This window comes from Equus przewalskii, chromosome 29, assembly GCF_037783145.1.
Source record: "Equus przewalskii isolate Varuska chromosome 29, EquPr2, whole genome shotgun sequence".
NCBI classification, from domain to species: domain Eukaryota; kingdom Metazoa; phylum Chordata; class Mammalia; order Perissodactyla; family Equidae; genus Equus; species Equus przewalskii.
In genome coordinates, this window is record NC_091859.1 from 4,070,666 (window position 1) to 4,084,982 (window position 14,317).

The window sequence follows — 14,317 nt, forward strand, 5'->3', positions numbered from 1 at the left end:
TTACCTAATTCCAAGTCCTCAGGACTTAATTCTGTGTTTTTATTGTTTTCCTTCTGGTCTGGGGCTTTTATAAATTGCTGGATGGTAGAGGAGCGGTTTTTTCTCATGGTGGTAGAATTCGGTTGCAGTTACAGCCTGTCGCCACTAGATGGGGGTCGACAGCGGCGTGTTATCTCTCCGCCTTCGGGGCAAGATGGCTGCGCCCACTGGCTTTGCTGGGGGGGAGGGGCTGTTACTCACACGCGCCGGTCTGGGTTCAGATCAGTTCTGTTCTCTGGTCTCCCAAGGCCCTTGATTTATAGGGTCCCCGCGGACGGAAGCTTTCCCCCCCGTCAGCGGGTCTCCACTGAATCAGCGGCAGGAGTCCTGGATGATCCCCCAGTCACGTGGCCCCTCCCCTGCTCCTTCCCGACCCGTGCCGCAGTGATCGCAGACTCTAGGGGAGGGAGCGATGTTCTCTCCTACCGTTCCAGTGCCTCCGAAGGTGTAAAGCAGGGTTTATGATCTCCACCTTCTTGGTATTGTAGGTCTCTAACGAGCTGGCATTATGTTATTCTCTGAAATTCAGTTCTTCCAATCTTTTGTTGTATTTTGGAGGGGAGAGGTCAGCTCACCCCGCCATTTTGCTCCGCCCACCTCCTCAGAACTATGTTTTCATTAATATTTTTTCGTTTAAAATATGTACCAGATTTGAGCTAGTTTTTGTTTGTTTGTTTTTCTTTTAAAGCAGGGAAATCTCCCAATGATTCAGGCAAAACACAAGGACTCTCACAAGCTTAAGGGGAGGTAAAGTTTTCTAGAGTTTATAGCTAAACTGAGATAGCTTAGAAAAGGAATGAATTGTGTAAAAGCTATAGCTAGGAATATACTAAATGAAATGATCTGGCTTGAAAACATTTGTTGACTTGTTGATTTCTTGTTTGTTTGGTTCTGAATTGTATCTTCCTACAGTAAATGTGAGAAAAATGGAAATTCTGTCTTTGGGATATTTTACCTGTTCCAAGTATGTATATTTTTGGTAGAGGGTGGTATTTGAGAACTCATCACTTAGTTTATTCATTTTTCAGAAGAGTAAATTATGAATCATGCTCGGGGAGCTGCTGAAGTCTCTCTTGACTACTGAAAACAAAATTTTTAATACAGCTATTTTTGTAGTTTGAAGGAAAATGAATGATTAAAATGTCAAAAAAAAAAGAATATAGGAAATTAACCATTGAAGTTAGTAGTATGAATTTAAATCTAAAATCTTAAGATGACATTTATTTTCATTAAATCACCTTCAGTTTAATTTTTAGTCCTCACATTGACAAGGGGGTTAAACCTGTGATCTTTAACATTTTGGGGACTCCTCTTCCTCCATCATTACACGAAAAACCTGGGGTCTTTGTTCCAAAGGATAGGAGAAGCATCTTTAGGAATCAAGTCAACAATCATCACTGTCCTTCCAAACTAGTCACCATTGGGATGCCAGTGACATTGTCCATCCACGTTTGGACATGCAACTGCCCCCGTGGCAGTCCTATAGCACAGAACTCTTGATGGGGGCTGGGAGAACCATGTTAGATAGCCTACCTGCCTAGTCCATCATCCTGCCTTCCCCTCTGAAATCTTGCTGTATGCTCAAGGCTGTGATTCTGATACTGGTAGTAGCCATTATTTTTAGCTACTTAAACTTTCTACCATGCCAAATTCTTGAAGCAAGGAATTATAGGGAGTCTATCTACCTCTTGGAAATGTCTTCTTTGGAGTTTTGGAGACAAGAATGGGAAATACAACAAGCAAAGACCTTTAAAAATCACCTTCCTGACAAGATGAGGTAGATCCATTTACCCTCTCTCTCCCATTAAGTACAGCTAATAACCTTGGATATTATATATAGAAGAAATATAAGACTTTTAAAGTTGGAAAGAAGAAAGAAGACAGATTAATTAGAGACTCCAAGACTCAAGAAATGACACAAGGTGAGTTCCCTGGATTTCCTGTTTGATTCCAATATATTCCGGATTTGGCACAAAGAAGCCTGAAACCCAGAAATTCCAATGGATGCAGAAAATAAAAGCTTCAAGAAAAGCCTGCTCTCTCTTGCCAGTGAACCAGGAAAGGGGAAGTCTAGTAAGGCAGAAACCTTTTTTTCCAATGACCCTCCTACTCTGGACAAACAACACAGGAAAACATCTATCCTTTTCAGCCAAGGCCAAGTGGCGAGCCTAGACTACCATACTTGCCTGAAACTAATGAGGCACCCCTCCTACCTCCTTTCCCCCAGTGTTGTATCAGAAGAGGCTAAGTGAAGGGACTTCCAGCCCCCACCAGGCAGCAAGGAGGTGCCGCTCCCCCTCCCAACCAGGGTGGTGTCAGAGGAGGCCAAGCATAGAGCATGAACTTTCACCACCACCCAGCAGTAATGAGGTGGCCCTCACAACAACCCACCCACCCACCATATCAGTGTAGGCCATGTGGAAAGTGAGGACTTCAAGCCCCGTCCCATGGTAATGAGGTACCCCTTCCTCTCCTGTGATGTTGGTAGAGACCAAGTTGGGAGCTTAGATTTTCATCCCCACCTGGTGATAACAAGACACCCTTTCCTCCCCCCATGGGATGACATCAGCAGAAGCAAAGGGGGAGCCTGGATGTCCATCTCCTTTTGGTAGTAACAAGGCATCCCTCCCCACAGCAGGGTTAATAAGAGTAAATGGAGAGCCTGGACTTTCACCCGCCAACCAGTGATAAACAGGTGGTGCCCTGTTTCCCCCATTGGAGCAATGTCAGCGAAGATCTGCTAAAACAGGAGGATTAAATAAGATCTAGAGTGTCATAACATAAAACTCAAAATGTCAAAGATACAATAAAAAATCACTCATCATACCAAGAACCAAGAAAATCTCTACAAGACAACAGATGCCAGCGCTCAATGACATAGGTGTTAGAATTATCTGACAAGGATTTTGAAGTAGTCGTCATAACAATTTTTCAAAGAGAAGTTATAAAAATGCTTCAAACAAATGAAAAAATAGGAATCTCAGCAAGGAAATGGAAGTTATAAAGAAGTCTCAAATGGAAATTGTACAACTGGAAAGATAGTAACCAAAATTAAAAACTCATTGGGTGGGCACAAAAGCACAATGAGTATGACAAAGGAAAAACTCAGTGAACTTGAAAACAGAACAACAGAAATTACCAAATTTGAACAAAAGAGAGAAAATTAACTGAAAAAAAATGAACAGAGCATCAGGGATATATGGGACAATAACAAAATTCCTAACATTCATGTCATTGGACTCCCAGAAGGATAGGAGAAAGATGGGGAGAGGCAAAACAAATATTCTAAGAAATAGTAGTTGGGAATTTCCAAAATTTGGATAAAGACATAAATAATAAATCTGAGTGAAGCCCAAATATGATGAACTCAAAGAAATTCATTCCAAAATACATCATAATCAATCTTCAGAAAATTTAAGACAAAGAAAAACAACTTAAAAGCAGCTGGAGAGAATGCATTGCCTATAGGAAAGCAACAATTTCAATGCCAACAAACTTCTCATCCAAACCCATGGAGGCCAGAAGGAAGTGGCACAACATTTTCGATTTCAATTTCAATTTCACGTTCAAAGAAGAGTCAGCCAGAATTCTATCCAAAGAAACTACACTTCAGGAGTGAAGGTGAAATTGAGACATTCTCAGATTCAGGAGAACTAAGATAATTTGTCATAAGCAGACCTACTCTGAAAGACTAGCTAAGGAAAATTCTGTAAACAATAAGATAATGATAAACCAGGACTCTTGGAACATCAGGAATGAAGAAAGAAGAAGGTAAAGAGTGAAAATATGAATAAATAAACTATTCTTCTCATATTTCCTAAATTATGTTTGACAATTGAAGCAAAAATTATAACATTGTTTGATATGGTTTTAATATATGTAGAATAAATATTTAAGATAATTATATTATTGGTGGAGTGAGTGGTAAAGGGACCTAAATGGAAGTAATATTCCTACATTTCATTCAAACTTGTAAAAGCTGACACCAGTAGTTTGTGATAAGTTACATATATTATGTAATACCTATAGCAACCACTAAAACAGCTGTATAAAGATATATACTGAAAAATACTGTGGATGAATCAAAATGAATTCTAAATAATGTTCAAGTAATTCACAGGAGGACAGGAAAAGTGAAACAGGAATGAAAAATGAGGGATAAAATTAAAAATAAACAATAAAATGGTAGACATTCTCTAACTTATCAATAAGTACAGCAAATGTAAATAGTCCAAATATATCAATTAAAAAACAGAGATTGACAGAGTGGATTAAAAACAAACAAACAAACAGGAGCCAAAAATATGCTGTAACCAAGAAACTCACTTCAAAAATAATGATATAGGTGGGTTGAAAGTAAAAGTATGGAGAAAGAAATGTCATGGAAGTGTGAATCAAAGGAGAGCAGGACTCCCTTTATAAATGTCAAATAAAGCAGATTTCAGAGCATAGAAAATTACCAGAGACAGAGAATGACATCACATAATGATAAAATGATCAATCAATCATAAAGAAATTGTAATAAAAAATTTGTGTGCCCCAAACAGCAGACCTTTAAAATACAGGAAGGACAGCTGATATAACTGAGAGAAGAAATAGAAAAGTCTTCAATTACATTTGGAGATTTCAAAATTCTTCTCTCAACAATAAGACAGAAAATCAGCAAGGATAAAGGATAAAGAACTTAACAATACCATTAATCAACTAGGATCTAATTGACATTTATACAACACTCCACTCAATAGCTAGAGAATACACATTCTTATCAAGCCTATGGAACATTAAGCAAGATTGACCATATCTTGAGCCGCAAAATAAAAACTCAGTAAGTTCAAGAGAATTGAAATTGTATACAGTATGTTCTCAGAACATAATGAAATCAAGAAATCACTGCATAATGATAACAAGAAACTCTAAACACTTGGAAATTAAACACATTTGTAAGTAACCCATGGGTCAAAGAGAAAGTCTCAAGTAAACTTTTAAAAATATATATCGAAAATATATCAAAACCTATACAATGCAGCTAAGGCAGTGCTGAGAAGGAAATGTACGGCACTAAACGGTTATATTAGAAAAGAGGGGGCAGGCCCGTGTCTGAGTGGTTAAGCTCACACATTCTGCTTGGGCGGCCCTGGGTTTTGTCAGTTTGGATCCTGGGCACGGACATGGCACCACTCATCAGGCCGTGTTGAGGCGGCGTCCCATATTGCACCACCAGAGGCACTGGTGACTAGAATAAACAACTATGTACTAGAGGGCTTTGGAGAGAAGAAGAAAAAAAAGGAAAAGAGGAAAGCTATTAAATGGATAATCTAAATTCTACCCAAATAAACAAGAAAAAAAGCAAAATAAACATAAGGAAGAAAATAATGATAAGAGAAATCAAAGAAGTTGCAAACAGAAAAATGATAGAACAGATCAATAGAATAAAAAATCTGATTCTTTGAAAAGGTCAATGAAATACACAGTGGCACAAATTACCAATATCAGGAATGAATCAGGGGTATCATTACAGACCCTGCAGACAAATACTATGGACGACTCTACACACGTTTGACGTCCATAAGCAGAGAAAAAACAGAAATGAGCTTTGCCCTAAACTTTACAACTTATAAAAAATTAACACAAAATGAGTCATATATTTAAATGCAAAACATAAAACTTTTAGAAGAAAAAGTGGAGAAGATCCTCAACACCTACAGCTAGATGAGGCTTCCTAATATGGTGGGTTACTTTGATTAGACATCTCACCAATACCACAAGCTATAAAAGAAAAAGTTAATAAGTTGAATCTCATCAAAATTAAAAAATTCTGCTCTTTAAGACACCCTCTTAAGAGATGAAAAGACAAGCTACAGACTGGAAGAAAATATATACAAACCACTTATCTCAGGAAGAACTGTCTAGAATCCATAAAGAACTCTCAAAACTCAACAGTAAATAAAACAATTCAACTAGAAAATGAACAAAAGACTGAAGAGACATTTCACCACAGGGATAGCCAGATGGAAGTAAACACATGAAAGTATGTTCAACATTGTTAACCATCAGGGAAATGCAAATTAAAACCACAATATGGTATCACTACAGACCAGTTAGAAAAACTAGAATAAAAAATAGTGACAATGCCAAATACTGGAGAGAAAAAGGAAAACTTAACTGCTATGCAAAAACTTTTTCACACATGTTCATTGCAGCTTTTTTGGTAAAAGCCCAAACTTGTAAACATCCAAATTTCCATCAATAAGTGAACACACTGTGGTACATCCATACCATAGAATACTACTCATCAGTAAAGAGGAATAAAATATCGACACAAGAAACAGTGTAGGTGGATCTCAAGAGAATTATGCTGAGTGAAAAAAAGCCAATTTCAAAATGGTTACATTCTGTGGGATTCTATTTATATAACATTCTTGAGATGACAAAATTATAGAGATGGAGAACACATTAGTGATGCCAGGGGTTAGGGATAGGGCGGGGAGTGAGTAAGACTTTAAGGATCATTGTGCTGATGCAAAGGTTGTATATCTTGATTATGGGGGCAGTTACTTCAGTTTATACATGTGATAAAAAATTGCATAAAACGACAAACACAAGTGGATGCACGTAAACCTCTTGTAATCTTAATCCGTTAATAGTAACAATGTCAATTTCTTGATTTTGATATCGTTCTATAGTAGCATAAAACATTATTAATGGGGAAACGAGGTGAAGTTTACACAGGACCTCTGTGTACTATTTTTATAACTTCTTGTGAATCTAGAATTAGTTTAAAATAAAAATTTTTTAAAATCATCTTGCTAATAATAGCAACCTTAAGACAAGGTCACTTTTGTTAAAAATTGTTTCTGGACTCCATTCCGTTCCATCGGGCTCTTTGTCTACCTTTGTGCAAAGACTACACTGTCCTAATGTAGCTTTATGATGTCTTGATATCTGGTGGAGTAAGTCTTCCAGCTTTGTTTTACTTTGTAAAGATTGGCTTGGCTATTGTTGGCTCTTTGAATTTCTATATACATATCATAATCGATTTCCAGGGAAAAAAGCTACTTGGATTTCCATTAGAAGTGAATTAGGTCAGCCTGGTGGCGCAGTGGTTAAGTTCGCACATTCCTCTTCAGTGGCCCAGGGTTCGCCGGTTCGGATTCCAGGTGTGGACACAGCACCACTTGGCAAGCCATGCTGTGGTAGTCGTCCCACATGTAAAGTAGAGGAAGATGGGCACGGATGTTAGCTCAGGGCCAGTCTTCCTCAGCAAAAAGAGGAGGACTGGCAGCAGTTAGCTCAGGGCTAATCTTCCTCAAATAAATAAATAAATATTAAAAAAATAAATTAATTAAATATTAAGATCTATATTCTTTACAATACTGAATCTTCTAGTCCATGAACATTTTATTTCTCTCCATTTATTTCAGTCTTTAAAAATTTCTCTTAGTGATATTTTGTAGTTTTCAGTGTAGAGATTTTTTTTAAATCATTTACTAGAATTATTTATACATATTTGATGTTTTTGAAGTTATTTGTTTCTGGATTGTATATGGAAATACAATTTTGTATATTTTCCTGGTATCTGGCAACTTTGATACTTTCATTTATTTCTTATAGTTTTGTTTGTGTTTTCATTTGAATTTTCTATGCACCCAGTCATCTGTGAATAATGATATATTCCAATCGTTATATATTTTATATCTTTTGTCTTATATATTTATAGGTCACATAGTTTATTGTACTACCTATCTTCCAATACAATTTTAAATAGAAATAATGAGACATCTTGTTTCATTCCCAATCTTGGGGGAAAGCTTTCAACATTTCACCATTATATACTGATACTTGTGGCAGGGTTTTTTTTATAGATACCCTTGATCAAATTAAGAGAATTTTATTCTTAGAGGACTGAGAGGCTTTTTCTCTTTGAAATTATAAATGGACACTCATCCTTTACTTATGACATATTTGCATGACCTTCTGAATTACTAATCTGTGAACTCTGACTGATTTAAATCACATTCAAATATATTTGTTGAGTGCCTTTACTGTACCAGGCCATCAACTGGGTCCTGGAAATACGAAGATGAACTGTGATAGGGTGGGCACTAAATGAGTGGTTTTGAAGCAGAACTAAAAAGAAATGACTAACTATGAACATAATAAATACAAAATAAAAACTATATTTTATTAAAATAAAAATTTAAACAAAAATCAATTGATTACAATCATTAAAATAACTTTAATCCAAACAAATATGCACAATTCAATTTAAATGATTTTTATCTTTCAGACTTGGGATGAAGGTTTAGCGCAGATTGCTGAGGCATGGACAAAGAAGTGCAAATTCCAACACAACACCTGTTTATCAAAATCATATGAATGCCATCCAGCTTTTCAATTTGTTGGAGAAAACATGTGGTTAGGTGGATTCAGAATATTTACACCAAAATCTGCTGTTGTTGCCTGGTATAATGAAAATAAATTTTATGATATTAATAGTCCGTCATGTTCCAGAGTTTGTGGCCACTATACACAGGTAAATATTTGACATTTTATTGACTAGTTCTTATTCATGCACATTTCAATCATAAGACAACTTTCTTAGCATTTTCTTTTGAGTTTATGGAAAACTCACCTTCATTTGGAAGATACTTTTACTGGGAATACAACCCTACGCAGTGAGGTTTTTCTTTTTCCTGAACGTTTAAAACCTTACTCCACTGTCGTCTCACTTGCATTGTTTCCAACAAGAAATCTTCTGTAATCCTTTTATTTGTTCCTCTGCGCTAACATATCTTCTCCTCTGGACTGCCTTTGCAATTTTTTCTTTGTTACAGGTATTGAGCAATTTCATAATAATGTACCACAGTTTTCTTCACATGTTTTGTGTTGCCGTTTACCGAGCTTCTTGGAATTGTAGGTCTACAGTTTAAGTCAAATTTGGGAAAATGTTGTCCATTGTTTCTTGAACTATTTCTGTTACTCTCCCTCACTCCTCTCTTCCCAGAGTCCAGTTACTTATGTAGAAGCCACTCGAAGTTTCCCCACAGTTGATTGATGATCTCTTCTCTTTTTTCTTGAATTTTTTCTCTCTGTAATTAATTCCTGATAGTCTTATTGTTATATCTTTAAATTCACTAATCTTTTCCTTTGTAATGTTAATCTACTATTAATGATATTTTGTTTGTTTTTCATCTTAAACATTAAAGTCTACATCTCTAAAAGTTTTATTTTTGTCTTTTTTATATCATCAGTGACTATACCTAGTATGTTTAATCTTTCATCTAGCTTTTTAACCATATGGGATACAATTATAATTATTTTAATGTTTTCCCTGTTAATTCTAGCATCTATGTTCTGGGTTAGTTTCAATGGATTGATTTTTCATCTTCCTTATGGGTCAAATTTTCCTGCTTCCTATCATGTTAGGTAAATTTTGTTGCATTCCCAACTTTGTAAATTTTGCCTTATTAGATGCTGGAATCATTTATATACCTGTAAATATTTCTGAACTGTCTTCTGGGATACAGTTATCTGGAATTTATTTGATCCTTTTGGCTTCTGCTTTCAAAATATGTTGGGTGGAATGAAAGCAGAGTTTAGTCTAGGGCTAATTATCTCTCACCAGTGAGGCATGGTTCCTATGCATACTGTACCCAATGCCCCAGAAATTATGAAATTTTTCAGTCTGGCTAGTGGGAACAGGCCCTATTCCTGGCCCTGTGGAACCTCTAGTTTTTATAGGTGAGTCTTCACGTGCATGCTCTGATCACTGCTCTGCTGAAATGATGATGAGGACTCCCTGTAGATCTCCACAGTTGTGTCACTGTAAGATTTTCTCCTCTCCTATGCTATCCTCTTTGAGTTCCTGCCTTCTTGGTCCCCCATACTCTCAGCTCTGTCTCTCAACTATATGAATCCATCAAGCTTCTTCTGATTTCCCCATCACTCCACACCCCCAGCCATGGCCTAGAAACTCTCTCAAAGCAATAAGCTGGGACAATTGTACAGCTCACATCTTTCCCCCCCAACTCTCAGGGGGCATTATTCTTTGTTGTCTGATGTCCAGTATCTTGAAAAATATTATTTCCTATAATTTTCCAATTCTTTTTGTTGTTTTAGATGGGAGGTTTGGTGAGAAGTAATAGTCACTTTTTATCCAAGCTAATCCTAGAGATGGCACTGAGCTCCTAGAAAGGCCCATTTAAGCAACAGAAAGAGCTAACTTTGTTTTCCAAACTTATTCATCTGTATAAGTTGAATTAAGATAGAGTGTCTTAAAGCAAGTCATTTTTACCAGAAGTGCACCAAACAAAGAAATTAGCAGCTTCCATGCTCCCTGTCTATTGACTCTTTGTCCAATAACAGTTTGCAATAAGACTGGAAACCCTTCTCAGGATATATGTTGTTAGCAAAAAATATGGTTTGGTTACTGCTGGGAAAATTGAGAGAATGGAATCAAACGTCAGGTATCCTGATAATAAGCAGAAAGCAATATCCTTAATATGACATCAAGGCTGAATCACAGCCTTTGTGTTATCCTTTGTTTCCTCTATTGTTGCAAGGAAAAAGGAACCTGTTCCCAGATAACCCTTCTCACTTAATATTGCTACATCAGAAACGGGAGCTCATTCCTCACTGGCTAATTTACATATATGCTTAAATAATTAGGAATGGGTACATTCTTCATATTGGTTCAAGAATTCTATATTGTTCAGTGTTCTAAACAAAATGAGCTAAAAATTTCTTCATTTGTCTTCTGCAGATATTCATATTGAAATTACAACCAGTGTTCATATTAATGTTACATCTAGTCCCTTTAGTGAAAGCAATACATTTTTAACTTACATATAGTCAATATTTATTTTTACCATTCTCAAAGCAAAAAAAATTCACAATTTAGATATAATAAGCAAATAGAATTTCATGGCATAGTCAGTTATTCATGAACCAAATTTTCAAACATGGTTTCTTGAAAATATATACACTTGTAGTCATATAATTTATTAACTTTCTAAAGCATTCAAAAGGAAAGAGATGTTTTAAAGATCTAGCTTAATCTCATTTTATTAAGTGGAAACTAGCTTATCATTGATCTGTCATTCTCCCAAATCACACAAATGGTTAGAAGCAAAACTCTCTTACTTCTCGATTTATTGTGATTTTACTGCACTTTGCTGACTGCCAGACATTAAAGAGCCATTAAAATATACTTTGCAAAACTATTGATTCTGGCTACACCCAGGCCATGGGAAATAGTGACTAATACGTCATTTATAAAAAATGTTAATACATTTTGTTAGTAGAATTGTAAAATAAGTTTCAGAAAATTCACTTATGTTGTCAAAATCTTTATCATTTTTCCTTGGATTATTTTTGTTTTCCAAATGGAGTAAATCAGTATTTTCCCTTTGTTCATTTGGAGAAAGGAGGAAAATTTTATTCTATCCTTGTCACAAAGGAGTAGTAACATTCTTCACTTCCTTCTCTCTCCCCATGGCTAGTTTTCCACAGGAATCTTCTTCCTTTTGAATAACTTTTCTATTCTTCGCAACTAGATAAAAATAAAGATTCACCATCCCTATGGCAGGCATTGTTTTGCAATAAAGTCAATATGTTTTTAATCTCTATCTGTCTCTTATGACTTGACAAAAGTAAGAATATAGTTAAGACCATAAAATTTAAAATGTGATCATAAACTAGGTAGAATTTTTCTGAGAAAAAGAAATAAAAGTTAATTATTGTTTTCATTTATAATCTGATTTTAATATTGTTTGTATGACATGACCATGAAGAAAATAAAAATATGTTTCATAAATCATCTGGGAGAAATTATGCTTTTTGCTATATATTATATTTTTATTTGTGAGAATTATCAGTGAGGGAAAAAATAGGTAGCACTCATGAAAGCAGCCTTAACAAAATAATTGTTTTAAACTAAATATTAGAAATTAAGGGAAAAATAGCCAATAAGTATTTATGCACATTCATTTTTTGTAGCATGACAAAGATTATACCTGTTCCCACAATGCATTGTTTGTGTAGAGTTTTTTCGCATATTTTATTTTTAAATTCCTTTCCTTATAGGTAGTTTGGGCCAATTCATATAAAGTTGGTTGTGCAGTTAGAATTTGTCCTAACCTTGGGGGAGCTGAAACTGCAGTATTTGTATGCAACTATGGACCTGCGTAAGTTATTTTGTTGTTAAAAATACTTTAAATTGAAATACATGTTGAGAATTGTTTCCAAAAATAGGATCTTATACTAAAGAGACAAGTATATTTTTGATCAGTGAAGTCTCCCTCTATACTGCTAACCAAAAGAAATAGATGAAAATAGAAAGTGGTGAGAGAATGTTACCTTGTGTAAAAAGTTATATCTATCATGAAATATTTAAACTTGAGAGTGAAAATGATGGAGATTGTTAGGTAAAAAAAAGATAACATAAAATGCATTGCCATAGTAATATCTAAATACTGGAACACAAAATAGGTTGGCAAGTGGTCCTCTAATATAATATAACATAACTGGAATGAGTAAATGATTGAGAAAGATGGTGAAAAGCACATTCGTCTAAGAAAAGAATACATAATTTTTAATTGTCTCACTGATACTTGCATATCTAAATGGAAATATAATATTAACCTAATGGGAGTCTCCAAAATGAAATTCTGGAACTCTAGGTCTGTACAAGGAAAGAGATAAAATCAGTTAATAATCCACCTCTCTAACAAACAAAAATTTCAAAATAAAATGTACAAAAGATGAAAACATAGGTAAAGAATAAATATACAGGATTGACAAAAAGGAGCTGAGATATGCCAAAATTTCTACGAAAAGGTACTAATCTATATATCTCTTTCTGTGTTTTTTTCCATTCCATCTCAATTAGAAGCAAAAACAAGAATGACAAATACATAGCCTTAAAGCTTGGGCAGAGTACAATTTTTATAAATACCAGAGAAATTGCAGAACTACTGAACACTTATTTATTGTCATCAAAAATAGAATACACAGAGAAAAAAGAATCCAAGAAAGATAAAAAGAGCATCAGTTAGCTATGAGATAACTTTAGTGGGAACTGATTTCCTGAAAGAGGGGACATAAAAATATTTGAAGAAATATGGCCCAAAACTTTTCAAGCTTAAGGAAAATTATAAACTTGAAGAACTAAGGAGCTTAACAAACCGCAATCACAAGGAACATGAAGAAAACTATACCAACTCACCTTATAATCAAATTTTCAAAATCAGTAATAAAGAGGAAACCTTAAAAGCAGCCAGAGAACATGCTACATACAGAGGAACAAAGCTAAGGATGATGGCAGATTTCTCCTTGCAAGCAGTGCAAGAGAGAAGACAGCAATATCTTTAAATACTGGAAGAAAAAGAACTGTCAACTGAGAATTCTATATCCTATAAAAATATCTTTCAAAAATAAAAGTGAAATAAGGATATTTGCAGACCATTGGAAATGGTAACTACATGGGTAAATATATAGGATATTTTTCTTATTTAATTATCTTTCAAAGAGAATTGTTTAATCAAAGATAATAGTGATGTATCATGAGAGTTATAACATATGTAAAATTAAAATCTGTGATAACTATAGCATAAAGGTTGGGAGGGGAAAATGGTAGTGTATTACCTTAAGGTTATTCTACTCTATGTTAAGTGAAGTAATTTAACTTGACTGTGATAAGTAAAAGATGCATACTATAAACCATAAAGTAACTACTAAAATAACAAAACAAAGAGTAATAGCAAATAAGCTAACAAAGCAGGTACAATTAAATTTTAAAATATATTTAACTAATCGAAAGGAATGCAGAAAAAGAGGAAAGGGGGAACAAAGGGTAGATGAGACAAACAGAATAAATAAGAATATGACAGCCTCAAACCTAACTATGTCACTATCACATCAAATGTAAATGGTACAAACACCCAAACGAAAAGGCAGAGATGGCAAGATTGGCTAAGAAATTGAGAACCAATTATATTCTGTCTACAAAAAGCATATTTTAAATATAATGACACAAATAGATTAAAAGTAAAAGAATGGAAAAATGTTTACTATGCTAACATTAGTCAAAATAAAGCTGCAGGGTCTATAGTAAAATCAGATAATGTGGATTTTAGAGCAAAGAATATTACCTGAGGTAAAGAAGATCACTTCAAAATAATAATGGAGTTAACTGATCATGAGTCAACTTGGATGAAATGGAAAAATTCCTCAAAACACACAAATTACAAAGGATAAATGAAATCTAAAGAAAATTACA

The 14,317-nt window shown here is 34.8% G+C and overlaps 1 protein-coding gene across 1 annotated transcript in view; it reads left to right on the forward strand.

Moving 5' to 3' along the window:
* The window catches only part of GLIPR1L1 (GLIPR1 like 1), a 38,584-nt gene that overhangs the window by 14,414 nt on the left and 9,853 nt on the right, over positions 1–14,317 (forward strand). The window contains exons 2-3 of the mRNA XM_008544406.2: positions 8,327–8,572; positions 12,124–12,224. Of these exons, the coding sequence (XP_008542628.2) occupies positions 8,327–8,572; positions 12,124–12,224 (347 nt within the window). The remainder of the gene's footprint in view (positions 1–8,326; positions 8,573–12,123; positions 12,225–14,317) is intronic.